General features: G+C 43.2%; 1 protein-coding gene across 1 annotated transcript; it reads right to left on the bottom strand.

The window, feature by feature from the left end:
- Window positions 1-1,953: 1,953 nt before the first annotated feature.
- Window positions 1,954-23,121, bottom strand: LOC311146707 (ras-related protein Rab-2A). The gene is made up of 8 exons (XM_084183258.1): window positions 22,922-23,121; window positions 19,584-19,655; window positions 19,054-19,121; window positions 14,047-14,129; window positions 7,152-7,244; window positions 6,556-6,667; window positions 5,356-5,424; window positions 1,954-4,124 (listed from the first exon to the last, which is right to left on the bottom strand). Exons 1-8 carry the CDS (start codon window positions 22,965-22,967, stop codon window positions 4,029-4,031), a joined length of 639 nt encoding a protein of 212 aa, XP_084039384.1. The 5' UTR covers window positions 22,968-23,121; the 3' UTR covers window positions 1,954-4,028.
- Between the last annotated feature and the right edge of the window lie 566 nt (window positions 23,122-23,687).

Here is a 23,687-nt window from a genome sequence, read left to right as displayed (position 1 = left end):
GAAATGAGTGGATGTTCTTATTTGTGTATGGAGCATCAGTTTGTCCCCGATAATGAGTTTCATAATAATTCCATGTGAACTGCAGATTAATAATTATGACCATTAGAGATGGACATCATGCAAGTTCACGATTCATATTGACATAATATTTGCCCTTCTACCGAGCCTGAGAGCCTATTCTACCTGGTCCCTTGGGCACGCGCAGGGCCAACCTGAGCCTCCCAGTGGATTACAGAGTAGTTCGAGCCCTTGAATTTTGCAAAATAAAAAGCTAAACATGTGCAACCATTTTCGATAGAAATATATCAAGATTAAGAAATATGTATTTCACACTTGTGTGAAGGTCTCATCCTTGATGCACACTACAGAGGAATCATCGAGTAAGTAGCCCGCAAGTCCCTTGAGCGGCCATTCATTTGCTTGTCATAACAACCTGCCCCACAGGAGTACTGTATTTAAAGGCGCAGGCATCCACTTTCTGTATGCCCAAATAAATGTCCTCTCAAATCGACTGTATATCTTTTTGTGTTTACATGTTTACGTGGTGATGAATGTATGCTTGTAAATATTCCAATGGATCACATTATTTTTGCAGTCTTCTGAACATAATTTAATAGAGTTTATCTTTTAAAAAAAAATGTCCTTTGTGCTTGTGGGTATAATTTGCCTGAGAGAAGGCTCTCTTGAGTTCACATCTACTGTGAAGGTCACACTACTTGAATTGCATTCACTAAAATCACTAACGTTTCAGAGGGTTCACATACCTGTTCAATACAAGCTTTTCCGTTTTCACATTTCGTTTCTTTGCTGCTTTCAAAAGTAGGTCATGAGAATTGTAAGGATTTGATCATGTGATCTCACCTATAACATCATAAGCTGTTGCTGTGCGTGACTACCAACAAAAAACAATTTCAGGTTACATCCAAATGTTAGGGGATGTAATGGGGATAATGAGGAAAGAATATATCTCATGAACTGTATCTGACTGCAATGCACCCCCACCTAACATTGATTTTTGATTTGCTGTAGGCCTATTTGACAAACCTAGAGCACTGGGCCGGTTTCCCAAAAGCATCTTAAGAATAGATTGATCGTTAGAACTATAGAATCATATGGTTCTAAGGATGAACTTAGCCTTAGAATGCTTTTGGGAAACCGGGCCCAGAGTAGTGTTTATTTTATAATAGACTAAAGCACACAAATAAGGTGAAATAAGGTGTATTTCCAGTAAGTTATGCGTAATTATTTAATAAAGGCGACATAGGAGACCTAGAAATGAACTCACACTTTTGATTGAATATCACCTGAAAAGTATCTAGGCCTACATGAAAAGCATGTAACACAGAGCAAAGAAGTGTGTTATAAAACCAGTTGAATTGGTACTGGGTGCATATGCCCCTTTAACCTTAGGGTTGATATTTTAAAGCGTAAATCATAGTCCACAGACATACAGTAGCTACGCAACTCTGCACCATCTGAAGAGGATGCAAAGCCCGAACGTGCGCCCCCCCACAATTCCCAACCAACGCGGCTGCAGTACGCATCCTCTATTCATTTGAATGTGTTGACAGTTGGAGAAATTGCTTGAGCTGTGCTGAAATATTCAGAAAGTATGAAAGCCAACGGTCCAATATTCTAGAACACTACTGTGTGTAGGGGTACACATTTTGGACTATGATAGATGCAGGGAATGGGTGCATTGATTATTTGAGAACCTGTATGAAAGTGTTTCCCAAACTCGGTCCTCCGGACCCCAAAGGGTGCACATTTAATTTATTGCCCTTAAAACTACACAGCTAATTCATATTATCAAAGCTTGATGATTAGTTTATTATTTGAATCAGCTGTGTAGTGCTATAGGAAAAAACAAAACGTGCACCCCTTGGGGTCACAAGGACCGAGTTTGGGAAACCCTGTATGATCTTACAGTAATTTCAAAACTCCAGGCAGCTCTGAGGACATGCATGCTTCACTTTATAAATTTATAAATCAAGAGATACAATACAGCATGGATCCATATATAATTGTTTCATTCATATACCAACACAGACACTCAGAAAAGTACTATAGGGAGATGCAAAATGCAAAACAACAACTCTAAAAAGTAAATTACAAAATGTAAGTTAAAACATTGCACATTTCTTCCACATGACCATAAAATGATATTTCAATTTAGAATTTTTTATTATAGTTTATTGTGATAGCATTTTAAAGAAGAACCAACACAGCAAATAACGTGGTGGTGGGGGGGGGGGGGGGGGGTCACAGACACTCCAAGTTTGGCTTTTCCCGCACCCCTCTCACGAGATGTTCACCATAATAACTACTAACAGAACGCACTGCCAAAGAAAGCAAGGCTGTACACACCACTCACACACCTACAGGAAAATGCTGCTCTGCACCGACTCTCCACAGCGGACTGGTTGGAAAACAAAATCCTGAAGAGAAAATATATGTATGCATGCATATATGCAGACTTGTATGTATAAATAGACATAAGCATGTTGTATGTGCATGAAGGTACACATGTTTGCATTTAAGCATGCATGTACTATCTAAATCTGTGTATGTTTATGTATACATTTAGAGCAGTGGTTCTCAATCCTGGTCCTGGTGACCCAAAGGAGTGCACATTATTGTTTTTGCCATAGCACTACACACCGGATTCAAATGATCAACTCATCATCAGGATTGGATGATGAGTCAGGTGTGTAACGCACAGATAAAAATGTGTACCCCTTTGGGTCCCCAGGACCAGGATTGGGAACCAGTGATTTAGAGTATGCATGTCTGAATGTATGCAATGCGTGTTTGAATGTTATAAAAATTAAGAATGTGTGTCTATGTGCTGTGTATATGTTGTGCATGTATGCATGTATAAGAATATGCAAATGTCTTTACTGGAATGATTCCTTCGCAACCTGATTATGTTTTTCTATTGTTTTTCTGCTGTCCCAATCTTTTAATTAAGGCAAACAGCTGAGATCTCTTTCCAGAGCAGAGGTGATCAAATTCTGGGGTTTGTGGTTATTGAACACAGGTAAACACAACATTTTGGCATGAAAATAGATAGATGCAGAATATTAAGCCAAAGTTTCTATACACAGTCATAGCAGATCTAGGGCAGAGAGATCGCGATGGAGGGGGAAGGCAGATGGCAGGACAAACTAAAAGTAAATTAAGTAAAATACCTTAAAATGGTGCCAAAGCAGGGTTTTTTTTAGCAATACTGTTGCAGTTTCAAGCTCTATTCGTAGTACATTATAGATTTTCCCAGCAAATTCATGAAAGAATTCTAGCTTGGTCAACATACACCAAATCAAGAAAGGCTTACTATAACTATATATATATACACACACACAGAATGTGACTGATAAATACAGAATTAAAACAGCCCTGCTTTCCCCCCCCCCCTTTCTTCCTTTAACTTCTTCACTTTCGACATGGCCACTGCTCGACACAACTCTACGTTTCTTTTTCTCTTTTATTTCAAACTTCTGAGTTCACCACACTTTCCCAAAGATTTCTTTCTCCCACATGAAACCGATTAAAATACTAATCGATGACCAACCATGTAGTGTTAGATACAATTTAACTTTATGTCAATAGGGCAATATATATATATATATATATTCAGGGATGAGGTAAAAAAAAAAAAAAAAAAAAGACATGATCCACAACTGGCTCACAGATGTACAGATAGATAAGGTCCCTATCCTAAAGCATTCTGCCTGTTTTGCCACAATAGTAACAGTAAACCCTACCATTCTACATCCCAGACAGGCTTCAATGCTCCGTCCGATACAGGGGGTGCATTTTTGCCCCAGGACCGGGGGTACTTTAACGTGTTTTGCTTGGTATATTTTGACAGACAGTCATCGAGTATACAATTAGACTCTCCGGTGGCAAGGCTGTGGGGAGGGAGGTGTTAAGAAAATGTTAGTGAGCCCGACCAGTCCAGTAGAAACGCGAGGGGCAGGGTGGGTGATTGGGGGAGGGGGGGTATGAGACAGAGGGGTGAAGAGTGTTCAGCAGCATCCCCCTCCAGCCTGTTGGCCCCCCTGGCTACCAGAGAGTGTGGAGTTGGTGGCAGCGTGCTGGGGCCCAATCTTAATGCCGTTAGCCTGCCGAGACAAAACCACAACACAATGCAACCGGTTAGTGGATCCAGGGAGTCAGGAAAATGGAACGTGATGATGGTCAGGTGTGGTTTGACCATTTAGAGTTTGAGTGTTGTTTGTGTTTTTCTGGGGTGGATGAAATGGATATCATAACAAGAAATATCAATGATAATAAGAAATATCAATGGTGACAAATTCTCTTTGGCTCACAGTCACATGCACACTCCTTTGTAAGCATCTCTCCCACACACACACACCAGCAAGTGGCACTTTCATCCATCGGCCCACTTTCATCTCCCCAGACCTTCCATGGCTGAAGAGAACACAGAGCAGCTACAAGGTGTCACTCCACTGTGAGCCTGCGCTGCTGTGGCTTTCAGCAGTAGCAGTAGTAGCTCTTAAGGAAACTCTGAATCGTTCTAAATCAGATTTATAGTGTTCAGGGAAGAGGAGGAGGGTGGAGAAGGGAGGAGTGGGAGAAGGGGGGGGGTTCTCACTACGCCTGCCAGCAAGTGCCGGGGATTCTGGCCAGGGCTTCCCCCTTCGTCAGTCAGCTGATGCGGTTTGGACCATGTGCCTGGCCTCACTTTTTCCCCCTCTCCCTCCTTCTTCCCCCCCCTTTACTACTACTCTAACAGAAAGCATACCCAATGGCTGCTCAGGGGCTCGCCTCCTTCACGCTGGCTGTAACCTTGTGGGATGTGAGGAATTTATGCGCTGGCCAGCAGCCAGGGCTAGCGGAGAGAGGGAGGGGAGAAGGGAAAAACGGTGGCACACACGGTGGAAGTTTTGCTTGGCTCGGCAGACTGGAACCTGTTCTGCTTCTTCTCGCCCTCCTTTAGAGGAGAGAGATGGCGTGTGGGCCGCTGCAAATAAGCTGAGGCGGAGGGGCTTCCTCGAAAATATGAATATGGGTGCATCGTCTCCTAGAAGCATGTGCCTACGTAACAGCGTAAGCTAACAATGACTTTCTGGCCTTCAAATTGGCCTTTTTCAATAGGACTATATCCCACGTCTGCGCTGTCTAGGTTTTATCCTCATTTACTCCCTCTTCACTCTGTTTATGACGTGGGCTTAGGGCACTACAAAGGGAGCAAGGGTGTTTGACCACTTGGCCATATCGCAGTTGATGACTTAAAACTAAGAAGTCAAGCTATGTCAAGAAGATGGTCTTTGTCAAAGCTGCGGTGTACAAAATGGACACAAAATGTGTTTCTCTCCCATGTCAAATGACCTCATTGTTGATGTCGAAGACACCCTCTTGGATCTTCTCGTAGATCTCCTTCGCTGTGTTGATGAATGCCTGAAAAAAGAGAGAGCCTAATTAGTATAGGATCAGAGCTAAAATCCACACAGCAAAATCTAGACATGACAGTTGTAATAAATTATAAAATCCCCAAGCCTGCAAGATATCAAGCCTTGGACCAATCAAACTATATATATATATATATATGGGTCTCGTTGACTGAATAAGCCCTAAAGAGTGGGATCTACAGGAGTTTAGGATGATGTGGCATTAGCTTCTGGCTTGTTGCCATAGAAAATAAATCTACAGCGCTCCGCTGTACAAACAACGCAAGCAGACGTATAAACAGAGCCTTAGTTTTAGCCTTAATTTACAACTCCATGTAGGCCTTATATAATCATTACCTTATGTACACCTCAAAAGCTAGACTAGGGCAGGGCGCCCCTCTACAGTAAATGCTGACTGTAATTCAGCTTTTTACCACGGAGTGAGGACTGCTTTGGAATCTGAAACAAATGTCCACCTCAGTTTAGCTCAGGAAGCCCCGGCCTGGTCTGGTCCCCTCTCTAAGCTCCCTGCCATTTCACACATGAAAATGTTTAACAGCAACAGATGGGTTTCCCTCAGCCTGAGGCAGAGCTCCCCCACCTGGCCATGGAGGCCCAGGGCATAACACAGGGACCCAGCATTAGCCTCAGCACAGAACAGCACATCGCTCTCCATATAGTGCATACCGTAGTACCACAGGGGGTCAATGGAATATAAAGAATGTCCACCCACCATGCCGTCTAAAATTTGAGGCCCGATTGGCTTTCGGCTGTCGCTTAGGACAGGGGAGCAGAAGAGGGGCGGTTATGAATGTGGGTGATATACATGTCACGTCGCAGTGAGGGAGAGGGGGTCGGATGGAGATTGAAGAGGAGAGGTATCGGGAGGATTCAGGGAACACTAATGAGACAAATTAATAATATCAGGGGTTTCAACTGGGGGGAGGAGTGGAGGCAGAGTGGGTTTATATAAACCTTAAATCCTCAGAGAGCCTGGCTACCCAACGCACTGAAGAACAGATGTGTTTGTTTGTGCGAGCAAGAGAGGGGGGTATATTAATAGGCGAACGTGTCAGTGTGAGAAAATGATGTTGACAAACAAACAAACGCAAACACACAGCACAGTGTGAGCAGGAGGTACCTCTTCTACGTTGGATGCGGTCTTGGCAGAGGTCTCCATGAAGATGAGGCCGTGCTCTCTGGCGAAGGCCTCTCCCTCCTCCTTCTTCACCTCTCTCCTGGACTCCAGGTCACTATGGGGACAACGCCACACACCTTCAATATTTCACACATATTACCGTAGACCTGTGTTACGCTAGTATAGTCTTGTGTGTCGCTGTGTTTTATAGCAAATCTGTAAATTCATTCGGTCATGTTTGCCAGTTAGGAGATATTTCATTAACTAAAGGAGACAAGAGCACACACAGGGAGCAGGGCTGTGAACTGGGTGGGTGAATCTCAATTGTCATAAATGGCTTCCTCACACTTTTTCCCCTTCCTTCATTTGGAAATATATAAAATCGACCTGGTGAAAGCAAAGAACACAATAAAGCGTCCACCATTCAGATTTGACATAACCCACGCTTTCAGATAAGTATGGATGAAGATGAGAAAATGAGGAAAGGATGCCATTTCAGACCTTTGAGGCGCAGCCCCTGTTTAGTAACATGTTTAGTAGCCATGACAACCACGACTCGGTTGTTTGGTAACCATGAGTGACAGGGAGATTAATCTGACCTCTTGTTCCCAATGAGCATGATGACCATGTTGGAGTTGGAATGTTGGCGAGCGTCCTCTAACCAGGTTGTCAAGTGGTTGAAGGTGTCCCTTCTGTAAAACAGAAACAGTCGAGCAACACTGAACATAAGAACAATACATTTTTCTTTCCTAGTAAACTAATGCATAAAAATGTAATTCAATTAGGTGAATGTAGGTCCCTTTTGTAACAACAGTTAACCTACATGAGCAAAATAAGGACATTGGGGCGGGAGACATTTCATTCAATTACATCCAAAATGTATCAATCACAGTGGCTCTAACTATGGTTAAACTGAATGAACTGGATAAGAAATTACATACACACACACACACACACACACACACACACACACACACACACACACACACACACACACACACACACACACACACACACACACACACACACACACACACACACACACACACACACACACACACACACACACACACACACACACACACACACACACACACACAGTGAGGGAAAAAAGTATTTGATCCCCTGCTGATTTTGTAGGTTTTCCCACTGACAAATAAATGATCAGTCTATAATTTTAATGGTAGGTTTGTTTGAACATTGAGAGACAGAATAACAACAACAAAATCCATGTAAAAAATGTTATAAATTGATTTGCATTTTAATGAGGGAAATAAGTAGCTCCCAGGTGTCTCTTAAAGGGAGTGCTCCTAATCTCAGCTTGTTACCTGTATAAAAGAAACCTGTCCACAGAAGCAATCAATCAATCAGATTCCAAACTCTCCACCATGGCCAAGACCAAAGAGCTCTCCAAGGATGTCAGGGACAAGATTGTAGACCTACACAAGGCTGGAATGGGCTACAAGACCATCGCCAAGCAGCTTGGTGAGAAAGAGACAACAGTTGGTGCGATTATTCGCAAATGGAAGAAACACAAAATAACTGTCAATCTCCCTCGGCCTGGGGCTCCATGCAAGATCTCACCTCGTGGAGTTGCAATGATCATGAGAATGGTGAGGAATCAGCCCAGAACTACATGGGAGGATCTTGTCAATGATCTCAAGGCAGCTGGGACCATAGTCACCAAGAAAACAATTGGTAACACACTACGCCATGAAGGACTGAAATCCTGCAGCGCACGCAAGGTCCCCCTGCTCAAGAAAGCACATATACAGGGCCGTCTAAAGTTTGCCAATGAACATCTGAATGATTCAGAGGAGAACTGGGTGAAAGTGTTGTGGTCAGATGAGACCAAAATCGAGCTCTTTGGCATCAACTCAACTCACCGTGTTTGGAGGAGGAGGAATGATGCCTATGACCCCAAGAACACCATCCCCACCGTCAAACATGGAGGTGGAAACATTATGCTTTGGGGGTGTTTTTCTGCTAAGGGGACAGGACAACTTCACCGCATCAAAGGGATGATGGACGGGGCCATGTACCGTCAAATCTTGGGTGAGAACCTCCTTCCCTCAGCCAGGTCATTGAAAATGGGTCCTGGATGGGTATTCCAGCATGACAATGACCCAAAACACATGGCCAAGGCAACAAAGGACTGGCTCAAGAATAAGCACATTAAGGTCCTGGAGTGGCCTAGCCAGTCTCCAGACCTTAATCCCATAGAAAATCTGTGGAGGGAGCTGAAGGTTCGAGTTGCCAAACGTCAGGCTCAAAACCTTAATGACTTGGAGAAGATCTGCAAAGAGGAGTGGGACAAAATCCCTCCTGAGATGTTTGCAAACCTGGTGGCCAACTACAAGAAACGTCTGACCTCTGATTGCCAACAAGGATTTTGCCACCAAGTACTAAGTCATGTTTTGCAGAGGGGTCAAATACTTATTTCCCTCATTAAAATGCAAATCAATTTATAACATTTTTGACGTACGTTTTAGTGGATTTTTTTGTTGTTATTCTGTCTCTCACTGTTCAAATAAACCTACCATTAAAATTATAGACTGATCATTTCTTTGTCAGTGGGCAAACGTACAAAATCAGCAGGGGCTCAAATACTTTTTTCCCCTCACTGTGTGTGTGTGTGTGTGTGTATATATATATATATATACACACACACACACAGTGGGGAGAACAAGTATTTGATACACTGCCGATTTTGCAGGTTTTCTACTTACAAAGCATGTAGAGGTCTGTAATTTTTATCATAGGTACAAAAATCCAGAAAATCACAATGTATGATTTTTAAGTAATTCATTTGCATTTTATTGCATGACATAAGTATTTGATCACCTACCAACCAGTAAGAATTCCGGCTCTCACAGACCTGTTAGTTTTTCTTTAAGAAGCCCTCCTGTTCTCCACTCATTACCTGTATTAACTGCACCTGTTTGAACTCGTTACCTGTATAAAAGACACCTGTCCACACACTCAATCAAACAGACTCCAACCTCTCCACAATGGCCAAGACCAGAGAGCTGTGTAAGGACATCAGGGATAAAATTGTAGACCTGCACAAGGCTGGGATGGGCTTCAGGACAATAGGCAAGCAGCTTGGTGAGAAGGCAACAACTGTTGGCACAATTATTAAAAAATGGAAGAAGTTCAAGATGACGGTCAATCACCCTCGGTCTGGGGCTCCATGCAAGATCTCACCTCGTGGGGCATCAATGATCATGAGGAAGGTGAGGGATCAGCCCAGAACTACACGGCAGGACCTGGTCAATGACCTGAAGAGAGCTGGGACCACAGTCTCAAAGAAAACCATTAGTAACACACTATGCTGTCATGGATTAAAATCCTCCAGCGCACGCAAGGTCCCCCTGCTCAAGCCAGCGCATGTCCAGGCCCATCTGAAGTTTGCCAATGACCATCTGGATGATCCAGAGGAGGAATGGGAGAAGGTCATGTGGTCTGATGAGACAAAAATAGAGCTTTTTGGTCTAAACTCCACTCGCCGTGTTTGGAGGAAGAAGAAGGATGAGTACAACCCCAAGAACACCATCCCAACCGTGAAGCATAGAGGTGGAAATATCATTCTTTGGGGATGCTTTTCTGCAAAGGGGACAGGACGACTGCACCGTATTGAGGGGAGGATGGATGGGGCCATGTATCGCGAGATCTTGGCCAACAACCTCCTTCCCTCAGTAAGAGCATTGAAGATGGGTCGTGGCTGGGTCTTCCAGCATGACAACGACCCGAAACACACAGCCAGGGCAACTAAGGAGTGGCTCCGTAAGAAGCATCTCAAGGTCCTGGAATGGCCTAGCCAGTCTCCAGACCTGAACCCAATAGAACATCTTTGGAGGGAGCTGAAAGTCCGTATTGCCCAGCGACAGCCCCGAAACCTGAAGGATCTGGAGAAGATCTGTATGGAGGAGTGGGCCAAAATCCCTGCTGCAGTGTGTGCAAACCTGGTCAAGACCTACAGGAAACGTATGATCTCTGTAATTGCAAACAAAGGTTTCTGTACCAAATATTAAGTTCTGCTTTTCTGATGTATCAAATACTTATGTCATGCAATAAAATGCAAATTAATTACTTAAAAATCATACAATGTGATTTTCTGGATTTTTGTTTTAGATTCCGTCTCTCGCAGTTGAAGTGTACCTATGATAAAAATTACAGACCTCTACATGCTTTGTAAGTAGGAAAACCTGCAAAATTGGCAGTGTATCAAATACTTGTTCTCCCCACTGTATATATATATATATATATATATATATACATACATACATACATACATACATACACACACACACACACACACACACAGTGGGGGAAAAAAGTATTTAGTCAGCCACCAATTGTGCAAGTTCTCCCACTTAAAAAGATGAGAGAGGCCTGTAATTTTCATCATAGGTACACGTCTACTATGACAGACAAAATTAGAAAAAAAATCCAGAAAAATCACATTGTAGGATTTTTTATGAATTTATTTGCAAATTATGGTGGAAAATAAGTATTTGGTCAATAACAAAAGTTTCTCGATAGTTTGTTATATACCCTTTGTTGGCAATGACACAAGTCAAACGTTTTCTGTAAGTCTTCACAAGGTTTTCACACACGGTTGCTGGTATTTTGGCCCATTCCTCCATGCAGATCTCCTCTAGAGCAGTAATGTTTTGGGGCTGTCGCTGGGCAACACAGACTTTCAACTCCCTCCAAATATTTTCTATGGGGTTGAGATCTGGAGACTGGCTAGGCCACTCCAGGACCTTGAAATGCTTCTCACGAAGCCACTCCTTCGTTGCCCGGGCGGTGTGTTTGGGATCATTGTCATGCTGAAAGACCCAGCCACGTTTCATCTTCAATGCCCTTGCTGATGGAAGGAGGTTTTCACTCAAAATCTCACGATACATGGCCCCATTCATTCTTTCCTTTACATGGATCAGTCGTCCTGGTCCCTTTGCAGAAAAACAGCCCCAAAGCATGATGTTTCCACCCCCATGCTTCACAGTAGGTATGGTGTTCTTTGGATGCAACTCGGCATTCTTTGTCCTCCAAACACGACGAGTTGAGTTTTTACCAAAAAGTTCTATTTTGGTTTCATCTGACCATATGACATTCTCCCAATCCTCTTCTGGATCATCCAAATGCACTCTAGCAAACTTCAGACGGGCCTGGACATGTACTGGCTTAAGCAGGGGGACACGTCTGGCACTGCAGGATTTGAGTCCCTGGCGGCGTAGTGTGTAACTGATGGTAGGCTTTGTTACTTTGGTCCCAGCTCTCTTCAGGTCATTCACTAGGTCCCCCCGTGTGGTTCTGGGATTTTTGCTCACCGTTCTTGTGATCATTTTGACCCCACGGGGTGAGATCTTGCGTGGAGCCCCTGATCGAGGGAGATTATCATTATGCTTGTTTGTAGGTGACCAAATACTTATTTTCCACCATAATTTGCAAATAAATTCATTAAAAATCCTACAATGTGATTTTCTGGAGAGAAAAAAATCTCAATTTGTCTGTCATAGTTGACATGTACCTATGATGAAAATTACAGGCCTCTCTCATCTTTTTAAGTGGGAGAACATACACAATTGGTGGCTGACTAAATACTTTTTTCCCCCCACTGTATGTATGTATGTATGTATGTATGTATGTATGTATGTATGTATGTATGTATGTATGTATGTATGTATGTATATGTGTATATATATATATATATATATATATACATATACACACACACACACACGTGTGAATGTGTATATACAGTGGGGAGAACAAGTATTTGATACACTGCCGATTTTGCAGGTTTTCCTACGTACAAAGCATGTAGAGGTCTGTAATTTGTATCATAGGTACACTTCAACTGTGATCCAAAAAATCACATTGTATGATTTTTAAGTAATTAATTTGCATTTTATTGCATGACATAAGTATTTGATACATCAGAAAAGCATAACTTAATATTTGGTACAGAAACCGGTTTGCAATTACAGAGATCATACGTTTCCTGTAGGTCTTGACCAGGTTTGCACACACTGCAGCAGGGATTTTGGCCCACTCCTCCATACAGACCTTCTCCAGATCCTTCAGGTTTCGGGGCTGTCGCTGGGCAATACGGACGTTCAGCTCCCTCCAAAGATTTTCTATTGGGTTCAGGTCTGGAGACTGGCTAGGCCACTCCAGGACCTTGAGATGCTTCTTACGGAGCCACTCCTTAGTTGCCCTGGCTGTGTGTTTCGGGTCATTGTCATGCTGGAAGACCCAGCCACGACCCATCTTCAATGCTCTTACTGAAGGAAGGAGGTTGTTGGCCAAGATCTCGCGATACATGGCCCCATCCATCCTCCCCTCAATATGGTGCAGTCGTCCTGTCCCCTTTGCAGAAAAGCATCCCCAAAGAATGATGTTTCCACCTCCATGCTTCACGGTTGGGATGGTGTTCTTGGGGTTGTACTCATCCTTCTCCTTCCTCCAAACACGGCGAGTGGAGTTTAGACCAAAAAGCTCTATTTTTGTCTCATCAGACCACATGACCTTCTCCCATTCCTCCTCTGGATCATCCAGATGGTCATTGGCAAACTTCAGACGGGCCTGGACATGCGCTGGCTTGAGCAGGGGGACCTTGCGTGCGCTGCAGGATTTTAATCCATGACGGCGTAGTGTGTTACTAATGGTTTTCTTTGAGACTGTGGTCCCAGCTCTCTTCAGGTCATTGACCAGGTCCTGCCGTGTAGTTCTGGGCTGATCCCTCACCTTCCTCATGATCATTGATGCCCCACGAGGTGAGATCTTGCATGGAGCCCCAGACCGAGGGTGATTGACCGTCATCTTGAACTTCTTCCATTTTCTAATAATTGCGCCAACAGTTGTTGCCTTCTCACCAAGCTGCTTGCCTATTGTCCTGTAGCCCATCCCAGCCTTGTGCAGGTCTACAATTTTATCCCTGATGTCCTTACACAGCTCTCTGGTCTTGGCCATTGTGGAGAGGTTGGAGTCTGTTTGATTGAGTGTGTGGACAGGTGTCTTTTATACAGGTAACAAGTTCAAACAGGTGCAGTTAATACAGGTAATGAGTGGAGAACAGGAGGGCTTCTTAAAGAAAAACTAACAGGTCTGTGAGAGCCGGAATTCTTACTGGTTGGTAGGTGATCAAATACTTATGTCATGCAATAAAATGCAAATTAATTACTTAAAAATCATACAATGTGATTTTCTGGATTTTTGTTTTAGATTCCGTCTCTCACAGTTGAAGTGTACCTATGATACAAATTACAGACCTCTACATATATATCATCTATATATACATACACACACACACACACACACACACACACACACACACACACACATACACACACACACAAACACACACTCATTAGTATTTTTTACATTTGTCAAGAGCAACAGTCATGTCCGAAATCCTAGGGTAGACTCAGTGGCCAAAGTCTTTACATAGATAAGGCCTGGGGTGAAAATGGCCGCCAGACTGACCTTGTGATGTCATACACTAGCAGGGCGCCGGCTGCCCCTCTGTAGTAGGACCGGGTGATGGAGCGGAAGGACTCTTGGCCGGCCTGAACACACACACACACAATTAGTGCCAAAGACAAACAGACATAGTACACACACACACACGGATGCTCGGTTAAAGCAAAGACAATGTTCAGCACAGAAGCATAGTAACCCATAAATAAAGGGTACAAACAAGAGCCAGCAGTACTACAAAACAGTAGTAGTAAGCTGAATAAAGCAACAACTCTTAAAGGAGTCTTACTTCAAGTGCTCAAGGGTGTGTTGGGACATAGACAAAATGCTGTTCATACCAACACGGTGTCTAATGTACTGTGTTACTAGGGTCAGAGGTTCTTCTGAGCCCATGTCCTGAAAAACTTCTGGCCCTAGCAATGTTTTACTCATGCATGTCCTGCCTAATGCCTACTACACTCCTCCAGTCCAGGCTTCCCAGCGCCTTTCCCTAATCCATACACATTCCCAACGCCATAGACATTCCTAACCAGGGAGCCAAGCATCCTGATTTTCCCTGTGCAGAGAGGCAGAGCACAGGCAAGCCCCTGTCACTGTGTACAAAAGGCTCCTCTCTTTCTCTGCATCCCCGACTGACTATCTGAGTCCTCATAAACAAGGGGCCCACTGTGTTCCACTACAGCCCACAATACAACATTCTACCTCTCTGGCCAATCACAACTCCCCGTTCTCTCCCCACACTCAGTGTTGGGTTTATACAGCAGGCAGGCAGACCAGACCTGTCGATAGATGCCATTGTCAGCAGGTTATAAGATGGCTTCCCTGTTCCCCGGCTAGCGGCTGTTGCACCTTGGCCTACTCTACTCTGTTCTACCTCTATTCTGGCCTGGCAGCAGGTGAGTGAGAGCCAGGCAGCCCAGCACTGCTGCACATTTGAATTCAATAAAGGCCCAGTCAGTGAGAACTGTCCCCCCGAGGCAGCTGCTAACGTTGGAGCTAATGGAGGCCATTGTGAATAAATGATGAATGACACTTTTATGCCTGCCATCTGCCAGAGCTCAAAGGTTACAGGAAGGCCAGAAATGCAGATTTTGGCTATTACATCACTCCCAGGGCAGGCAGTACCTCCCGTCTCCTCCTCCTGTGCTCACACGCATGCAGGAACACACACTGATACAGCTACACAGGCGGTACACACGCCCTGTGTTCGATTTTGGCAGGGTGGACATGTGGTGGTCTGGGGATGTAAGCTAAACCACATATCATTCTAATAGAGGGTATATTCATAGTGGTGTGTTGAAAATATAAAAAAAGTGAAATTGTCACTTCTCAAAATGCCAGCTAGATTACCAAAGTGCCCAATCAAAGGTTGCCATTCTTATCCCTCTTGGCATCCATTTCTGCTGAATTCCAGCCTTACCTTTTCATCAACCAAAATGCACCTGTGTTGCCATGTGGCCTAGTAAGCACACAGCAGCTGGCTCTGTCTGAAGGCCAAAAGGCCTATAGGGCCTCTACTCGCACCATCCATCACAATTACTGCTGAGGGATTATATTCTTATTTATAGAACTGTGTCTCCCCCTACAGGTCAATATACATACTACATGAACACCAAGATCATCTCCTGTAGTGTTCATATTTTCTCAGCACAGTCAGCAGGGCACTATAAAATCCACGTTGCGTAGAAAGTGGACGGAATCATGGAATCCAAACTTTTAAACGGAATTCAACAACATTCAAAAATATATTTAACTTAGTAGGAAATCAACTAAATGTATTGAACGTATTAGAAATTAATACATTTGCCCAAGTTAATCATAAGACATGAACAAACTGCATCAGTGATTTGTATTTTCCTGCAACTTTCTGAAACAGCACAGGAATGCCTCTGTGTGTGTACGGTGCGCGCGTATGCCTACACTTTATGTAGCCGTTAGCGATAATGCGAATGATAAACTTATTCTGGTAGATATGGAAAGGCTTTCCCAAAAAACATTTTCAATTAAATGTTAACTACAAAGTAGCCTATGCCTACCTGGCAGAATGCTATCATGATCATTTGCATTAATCCAGTTAGTCGTCATGCATGTTATTTATCACACGCGCACAGCATACAGAGCCTAGTTTGAGGAGTGGAATAGCCTATCAAATCAAAATCAAATTTTATTCGTCACATGCTTCGTAAACAACAGGTGTAGACTAGCAGTGAAACGCTTACTTACTGGCCTCTCTCAACAATGCAGAGAAAGAAAAGACAATAATAGAAAAGTAATACTTAATAATAAAAGTAATTTAAAAAACACAATAAGTAACAATAACTTGACTGTATACACGGGGTACCATTACCGAGTCGATGTGCAGGGGTACAAGGTAATTGAGATAGGTATGTACATATAACTAGGAATAACGTGACTAGGCAACAGGATAGATAATAAACAGTAGCAGCAACATATGTGACGAGTCAAAAAAAGTTTGTGCAAAAAGGATCGATTCAGATAGTTAAATAGTTAACCAATAGCTACCCGGACTAACTATTTAGCAGTCTTATGGCTTGGGGGTAGAAGCTGTTCAGGGTCCTGTTGGTTCCAGACTCATGGGCGGCGCACAATTGGCCCAGCGTCGTCCAGGGTAGGGGAGGGAATGGCCGGCAGGGATGTAGCTCAGTTGATAGAGCATGGCGTTTGTAACGCCAGGGTTGTGGGTTCGATTCCCACGGGGGGCCAGTATAAAAAAAAATATATATATATAATAAATAAATAAATAAATAAACCTATGTATTCACTAACTGTAAGTCGCTCTGGATAAGAGCGTCAGCTAAATGACAAATGTAAATGTAAAATGTACTGGGCCATACTCACTACCCTCTGCAGCACCTTACGGTCAGATGGCAAGTAGTTGCCATACCAAGCAGTGATGCAGCCAGTCAAATGGTGCAGCTGTATAACTTTTTGAGGATCTGAGGGCCCATACCAAATCTTTTCAGCTCCTGAGGGGGAAGAGTCATTGTCGTGCCCTCTTCATGACTGTGTTGGTGTGTGTGGACCATGATAGATACTAAGTGATGTGGACACCAAGGAATTTGAAGACCTCGACCCGCTCCACTACAGCCCTGTTGATGTGAATGGGGGCGTGCTCGTCCCTCCTTTTCCTGTAGTCCACGATCAGCTCCTTGCTGACATTGAGGGAGAGGTTGTTGTCTCTGGCCTTATCCCTATAGGCTGTCTCATCGTCGTCGGTGAACAGGCCTACCACCGTCGTGTCGTCAGCAAACTTAATGATGGTGTTGGAGTCGTGCGTGGCCACGCAGTTGTGGGTGAACAGTGAGTACAGGAGGGGACTAAGCACGCACCCCTGAGAGGCCCCTGTGTTGAGGGTCAGCGTGGCGGATGTGTTGTTGCCTACCCACACCATCTGGGGGCTGTCCGTCTGGAAGTCCAGGATCCAGTTGCAGAGGGAGGTTTTCAGACCCAGGGTCCTTGGAAGACACTACAGTGTTGAACACTGAGCTGTATCACCCATCACCTGTCAGACAGCACTAGAGTAGCTCCTCAAAAAGCTGGTACTGGAGTGAAATGTGATTTTGTAAGCCCAGTCATTGCGCAACTAATAACAGTTCTAAAATGCAATTGCGTGTTAAACTGCTTTGATGGCCACGATTAAAAATAGCTACTTTTTTAATTTCTCAATCTCAACTGGTAATTAAAGGGCGCTTCCCATTCGCCATTTGAGTACATAGGCTATAGTCAACGGTATGCAGGCTATCAGCGCGTCACTCACCTCTTTGCAATGTGAGCTTGAGGCAGTATAATTGTCTGAAAGCTGAACGTTTTACTTTACTTCAAATAATGAGGCATGTCTTACCTTGCTTCAAAGTAGCCTAGCCGAAATCCAACCATAGAAACGTAGCGGCAATTATTTTATGATGACTTCCTCATGACATTAAACCAGCATTTCTCTCCTGTTTTATTGGTTTTACATCAACTTTCTTTCGTTGTCCAGAAGCCAAAGGCACAATCCTAGTCGTTATTAGATTCCCCCTCTTTCTAACAGAGATTTTCATTATGGAACCACTCGCATTATGTGTACTGTTTAGAACAGTGTTTTCCTGTAAATTGCATTTTGGCAAATGTTTGAAAATGACGTTTTATTAGCTGCTTCATTACAGGAGTTACATGTTCAATAATAGGCTATATAGCCTTTTGACTAAGACGATAGGCTTGCTATTGTTGCATGTCTCCATTACGCTCTTAATGAAAAATGTCCGTTCCTTGTAGGCATGCATAGTACTGTATTTTCTGTTGGTCACAGTTTGGAAAGAACGTAACTGTTTGTTGACTGGTTAATGAGGGTCGGTTAGTCGGCAGCAAAAAATTATTCAAAACAGAAAACTTCTCACAAGGACAAAGCTGAGAGACTATTTGAGAAGAGTGTGAGATGCGAATTGACAATGCTGTTGTGTAGGGCTCTGTCATTCTTCTCTTTACAAGGCAAGCAACATGTCCATGGTGATACACATGCTGAACAAAAGAAAACCGATTTTGCTCAGGTGTACAAGATTCCAATGACTCCAAGATTTAATACGAATTTCAAGGAAATATGGCATATTAGACTTTCATCTGGGTTTGCTGGGCTATATTGGGTGAATTACACATTACTGTGAGCGGGTGCCATCACATGTTAGGAATGTAATGAACGCTACATCAAAAATCTTCTTATCACTGATGGTAAGATACAGATGTACCAAAGAATATTCAGAGAAATTCATGATTACAGTCAACCCCTGATAACTGCACTTGAGATAGGCCAAGTATAAACTGTTTAATTGGGACAATAAACCTGTATCACTTCAACAGTACATTGACTACATTTCTTTATGATTGAACTGCATGCAGTAGTTGATAACTTAACTGATGAGAACTGTCCCACACTGCTCCATGTATCAGGAGTCAACTATATCATGTGTTCACGTAAAGAATCACATCTGTTCATGTGCAACAGGGCAGGTATCTTACCGTGTCCCAGATCTGCAGCTTGATCTGTTTACCATCTATAGTGATCATCCGCGCCCCAAACTCCACACCTGGGAAAGACACACCCACCACCAGGACACAGTCAGTCTACAACTCACTTGCATGAAAACAGAATCCTTGGGACGTCCATACCCTAAACCCTAACCTTAGCATTTTAAATGTCAACTTCAATGACTCTGGTAAGAGTGTAACCTGGTCAGATCATGCGGTAAGGAAAAAACCTTAGTGCTAATCATGAGACTTAATCTTAAACCCCAAACTAACTTTAACCACTAGCCTTATTAACCATAACCCACTAAACCTAACCACCTAGACCAGGGTTTCCCAAACTTAAAAGTAAAAAGGACAAGTGGCTAAAAAAGTTAATGTCAAGCCCTGGACGAGGGGATCTGAGCGGAGCGCTGAGACCATTTAACTGAGGTCCCTCCAGTGGAGCTAGGCAGTGCAGAAGCAGGATGCATTTCAATCACAGTCGTCCTTAAAACGTTATAATGAATATAGAGGAGCCTTACCGATAGTGAGGTCGTGCACCGGCTGAAACCGCTTGTCTGTGAACTGTAATAATAGGCATGATTTCCCCACACCTGCAAAACAAACAACATGCACAGTTAAACAGAGGAACACATAGGCACTCTGTCTGCATGACTAACATGATTTAGCCAGTTACACACACTTTATAAAACCAACAATGCATCTGGTCTCACACACACACATTAAAGAAGTTGAATGTCAGTATTTGATATGATGTGTCAGAGAACAGCTAATTACATAAGGAGGTCAATTTAATGAGAGAAAAATGTCAGACTGTATCAGGCCCTACAGCCCTCTGACTACACTCACACACACAATGTTAAAGAAGCTCATAGTCAGTCCTGCTGAAGCAAGAGGCTTCTGGCAAGTAGCTGGTCAAACAAGTAGAATTCTGGTTGTCATGCATTTCTGGAGTAGGTAGAGGATGCTTTAAAACACATTCAGGGTCAGATATTGTTTCATCCCCTCAATGGTTCTGATTGGGAGTGGGATAGTGTTATCCGATCCTAGACCAGTGGTTAAGAAGAGCCATTTCTTCCTCAAGCTTGTTTCTTCAGGAGGACCTGTGTTCGAGGCCCTGTCAACATGATGATGAAACTGATGACAGGGATGGACATTTTATCAATAATGTCAACCCACAAATGTCATGACTCATGAAGTTGTTTGGTGTGATGAAACAAAGATATTCCTAGGTAGCACTAACCATAATGAATGCAATAATTAGCCCAATGCGGCTAACTCAATTTATTGCATTTTCAATAAAGTAGACTCAGGCCTAAATATAATGTGTGATGTGCGCCTGTGTGAGAAAGAAAATCATAAAACGTGACAGTGAAACACACTGCCATACCGTTGAGGGACCTGTGAAAAGGTGTGCCGCACTGCATGGTTATAATGCAAACAGGTGAAACCTTTAGCACACCAGAGAAGGCTATCATTAGCGTTTCTATGGGTTACCACCACTGTTGCTAGGCAGGGGAGCCGGGGTGATAGAAGACATCACGAGAAGGATGTACCGAAACAACAAAGCTATGTCACCATTTTAACCGTGCACCTGCTAGCCAATCAGCCTCTAGCGCTGAATAGAGAGTGCATCTGGTTCTTTAGTGGTCAGGTCATTATCGTTAAAGCAACAGTAGTACCGCTGGATCAATTAGACAGGGCTGCCAAATCAAAGATTAGCCTAACCAACCTGTAGGCTAATTACACCCCCCCATCACTAATTGAAATACTGCATTTGATTGGGCAGGAAGAGATGTACAACTGGATTTTGATCCAGGTGAAAACTTAGGTTTATGGTATGGAGGCTGAGAAAAACATCCTTTTGGATAGGGGTTTCTCAACCATCACCTCATCTAGCCAAGTTAACAACCACAGCGTAGGCTATATCTAACTGCTCAAACAGCTGGGATAGCCATACCGAAACTGCAAAGTCATGTAGAATGTGAGTGAGTAATACGAAAACACTGAATGATCAACAGCTTGGGTTGCAGGGGGTCACATGATGGCCCCCAGTGAAGCCAGGGGGATGACAGGTCTGTGGTGTTGCAACTATGGCTGTGACGATACCGGTATCGCAAAAAATGTGCCATGGCAAAAATGAAAACACAAAGCAGACCAAACTCTTTGGTCCTTTAAAAACCTACCGTATGTAAAATATTGTGTGCTATAGTTTGGAAAATAAAATGTGACTCTGGATAACAACATAATGATGTTTGTTTCCAACATTAGGGCTGGTTCTCTTAAATAAGTGTAATCCCTTTGTGTTTTCTTTCCTTGCCATGATACTAACGAGTATCGCGATACTGGTATCATCCCGACCCTACTAATTACACAAATAAAACAAGGGGGAAAACTCTGCTGGATATAGCCTGGGAAAAAATGCACAGAGATGTGTACTCCCAAATGCTGACCACTGAGTTTTGGGTTGGTAATGATGCCTCCAGTTTTGAAACAAGCATCATATGACATGCTGTCCTGTAAGCAAATAGTCTGGTTCAAGTAAAATTCTGCCCTTTCATCTCAGAGAAATGGAGGGGCGTGTGCTGCTAAATCTGTTATTGGCCTTCCTGTAAGCAGGGTACACTTCCCTTCACTGATACTTTTAAACAGAGTAAACCACAGTAATTTGTTACTTTTAAAGGCAGCATGTACCCTTTGAATGTACAAGCCTTATTGATCCATTACTAAACTAACGTGATGAAGTCTTAGCATCGCAACACTGCCCCTGTGGAATTTGAGATACCAACCAGGTACATTTGTTTATTTCTCAGCATCATCAAACACTGTCAATCTGTAGTCGGATAGATAGATTACCTATCTCAGTATCACTCGTTTGCCCTGGGTAAAATGCATAGCTAGGTACAATGTGGTGCTGCTATTAGGCTATTTCAACAAGGATCCGGGTTGAGCAATAGATGTATAACACAGATCTAATCAAATAAGATGATGAAGCACATAGTTCTACTGTTTTTGATAAACAAGTCCCTCCTGTCGACTGTTTCTAAAGCAACCTGCAATAAATTATCGGGACAAAAATATAGGTTGGCTTTGACAGCATCCATAATATTTATTTGGTTAACATACTCGGTCCGCATCGTCTAGGTAAACAAATGACAGTAAACTGCTTAACTTCATTAACATAACAGTGATAACACCCGTGTAAAAGTACATTATGTCAGGTTAACAACACGCGTATGAACGCCTAGACAGTTAAACTGGAATGCTGCCGTAGTATGCAACCGTACAAAAAAAAGTATGTAAAACGCCATTTCGAGAGAGGGAGCTTGATGCTTGTGGCCTTGGTGGTGGCTAGCAATACAAGCTCGCAAAAAAACAGACAGCCCGAAACCTTGGCTTGACTGTGTCCAAGGGACTGACATAGTCAGTGCAAGCACCCCTGTTGTAGAGGGGCTGTCAAACTAGCTGTTGTTTATGTCGCTGTAAACATCTAGTTTACCTACGTTAGCCGATTAGCTAACAAGCTAACGTTAGGTAGCAAAGCTAGCTAGTTAGCTTAGCACCCCCACCCTCAGTGCACAGCGGAAAGACAATAGGCAATCGGCTTGTTGTCAACAGTTGCTAAATTAACACGCTAGCTGACCACAACACCATGCGATGTGAGGTGGCAATTTTGGGGGGATTATTTCACGTTAATGACATGCTATTAACGACGTTAGAAAGCGAGAAATCTGTCTGTCGTCCCACCTCTTGCGTCTCTGCTTTTACCACGTCACATTGGACTCTCCAACACTGCGGAAATAAAAGATAGCTGCTAGCTAGCTGTCGTTAGCAATATTTGCTGCCAGTAACTGCTTACCCGTGTCTCCGATAATGATGTATTTGAAAAGGTATGCATATGCCATGGCCACTGGGTCCTGTGTCAACCTTCCTCGGCCGTTGTGCTATATATCCGCAACTTGAAACCGTATGAAAATGGTCTATGTAAACGTCTCGGTAATCGTTAGAGCTTCGCCTTTCTACGCTAGCCTCCTTTCTCTCTTGGAAGGGAAGGAACAATAAGCACCTCCAAGCTTCGGCTGACAACGTCATACGTTCGGCCCTCGCCACGCACGCTAAAAGCGATTATTCACCCCAGTTGCCACTAGTAGTAGGCTATTCATTTATATTATGTCACTTAGACTCTTTAAAAATATATATCAATCTGATTAACTAAACAATTTGAAAGACATGTAATTAATTTGCACATGGTATAGGCTAGCTGTTTAGACCTGCACAATCTGATGTAGGCCTAGTAGTCGTTAAAAAGGGTCCCCCTTAACGCATTCCATTCTCTCCCATGGAGCACCTGTCAATCCATTTGTTTTCATTATTTGATAGTTGCTTGCAGATTCTTTAACCCCTTATGACATGTCAGTATGAATTTTATTGGGAGAAGGATCAGTGAAAGACACTCAAAAGGAGTGCATGATATGTCCACCACAAGGTAAGTTATTTTCTCTTTACAGTTTTTGCCTATTGCTTACACATTTTTTTGCAGAATTTGGCTCATAATGTCAAAACTCAACACACAAGCCAATCAGACATAGCACTTGGAGATTAACAACTCACATATATGCCAAAAA

The sequence above is a fragment of the Coregonus lavaretus genome, assembly GCF_964263955.1.
Source record: "Coregonus lavaretus genome assembly, chromosome: 19".
Classification (NCBI taxonomy): Eukaryota; Metazoa; Chordata; class Actinopteri; order Salmoniformes; family Salmonidae; genus Coregonus; species Coregonus lavaretus.
Note: the sequence above shows the minus strand (reverse complement) of the source record. Positions and strands in the feature narration are given on the sequence as shown.

What these genes read in the sequence shown, in the direction of transcription:
- LOC311146707 (XM_084183258.1), bottom strand. Translation starts at nt 22,967, where the DNA reads ATGGCATATGCATACCTTTTCAAATACATCATTATCGGAGACACGG. An exon ending in GGTGCACGACCTCACTATCG is followed by an intron (nt 19,122 to 19,583) that starts GTAAGGCTCCTC and finishes TGTCTTTCCCAG; the next exon opens with GTGTGGAGTTTGGGGCGCGG. An exon ending in CTAGTGTATGACATCACAAG is followed by an intron (nt 7,245 to 14,046) that starts GTCAGTCTGGCG and finishes TCTGTTTTACAG; the next exon opens with AAGGGACACCTTCAACCACT.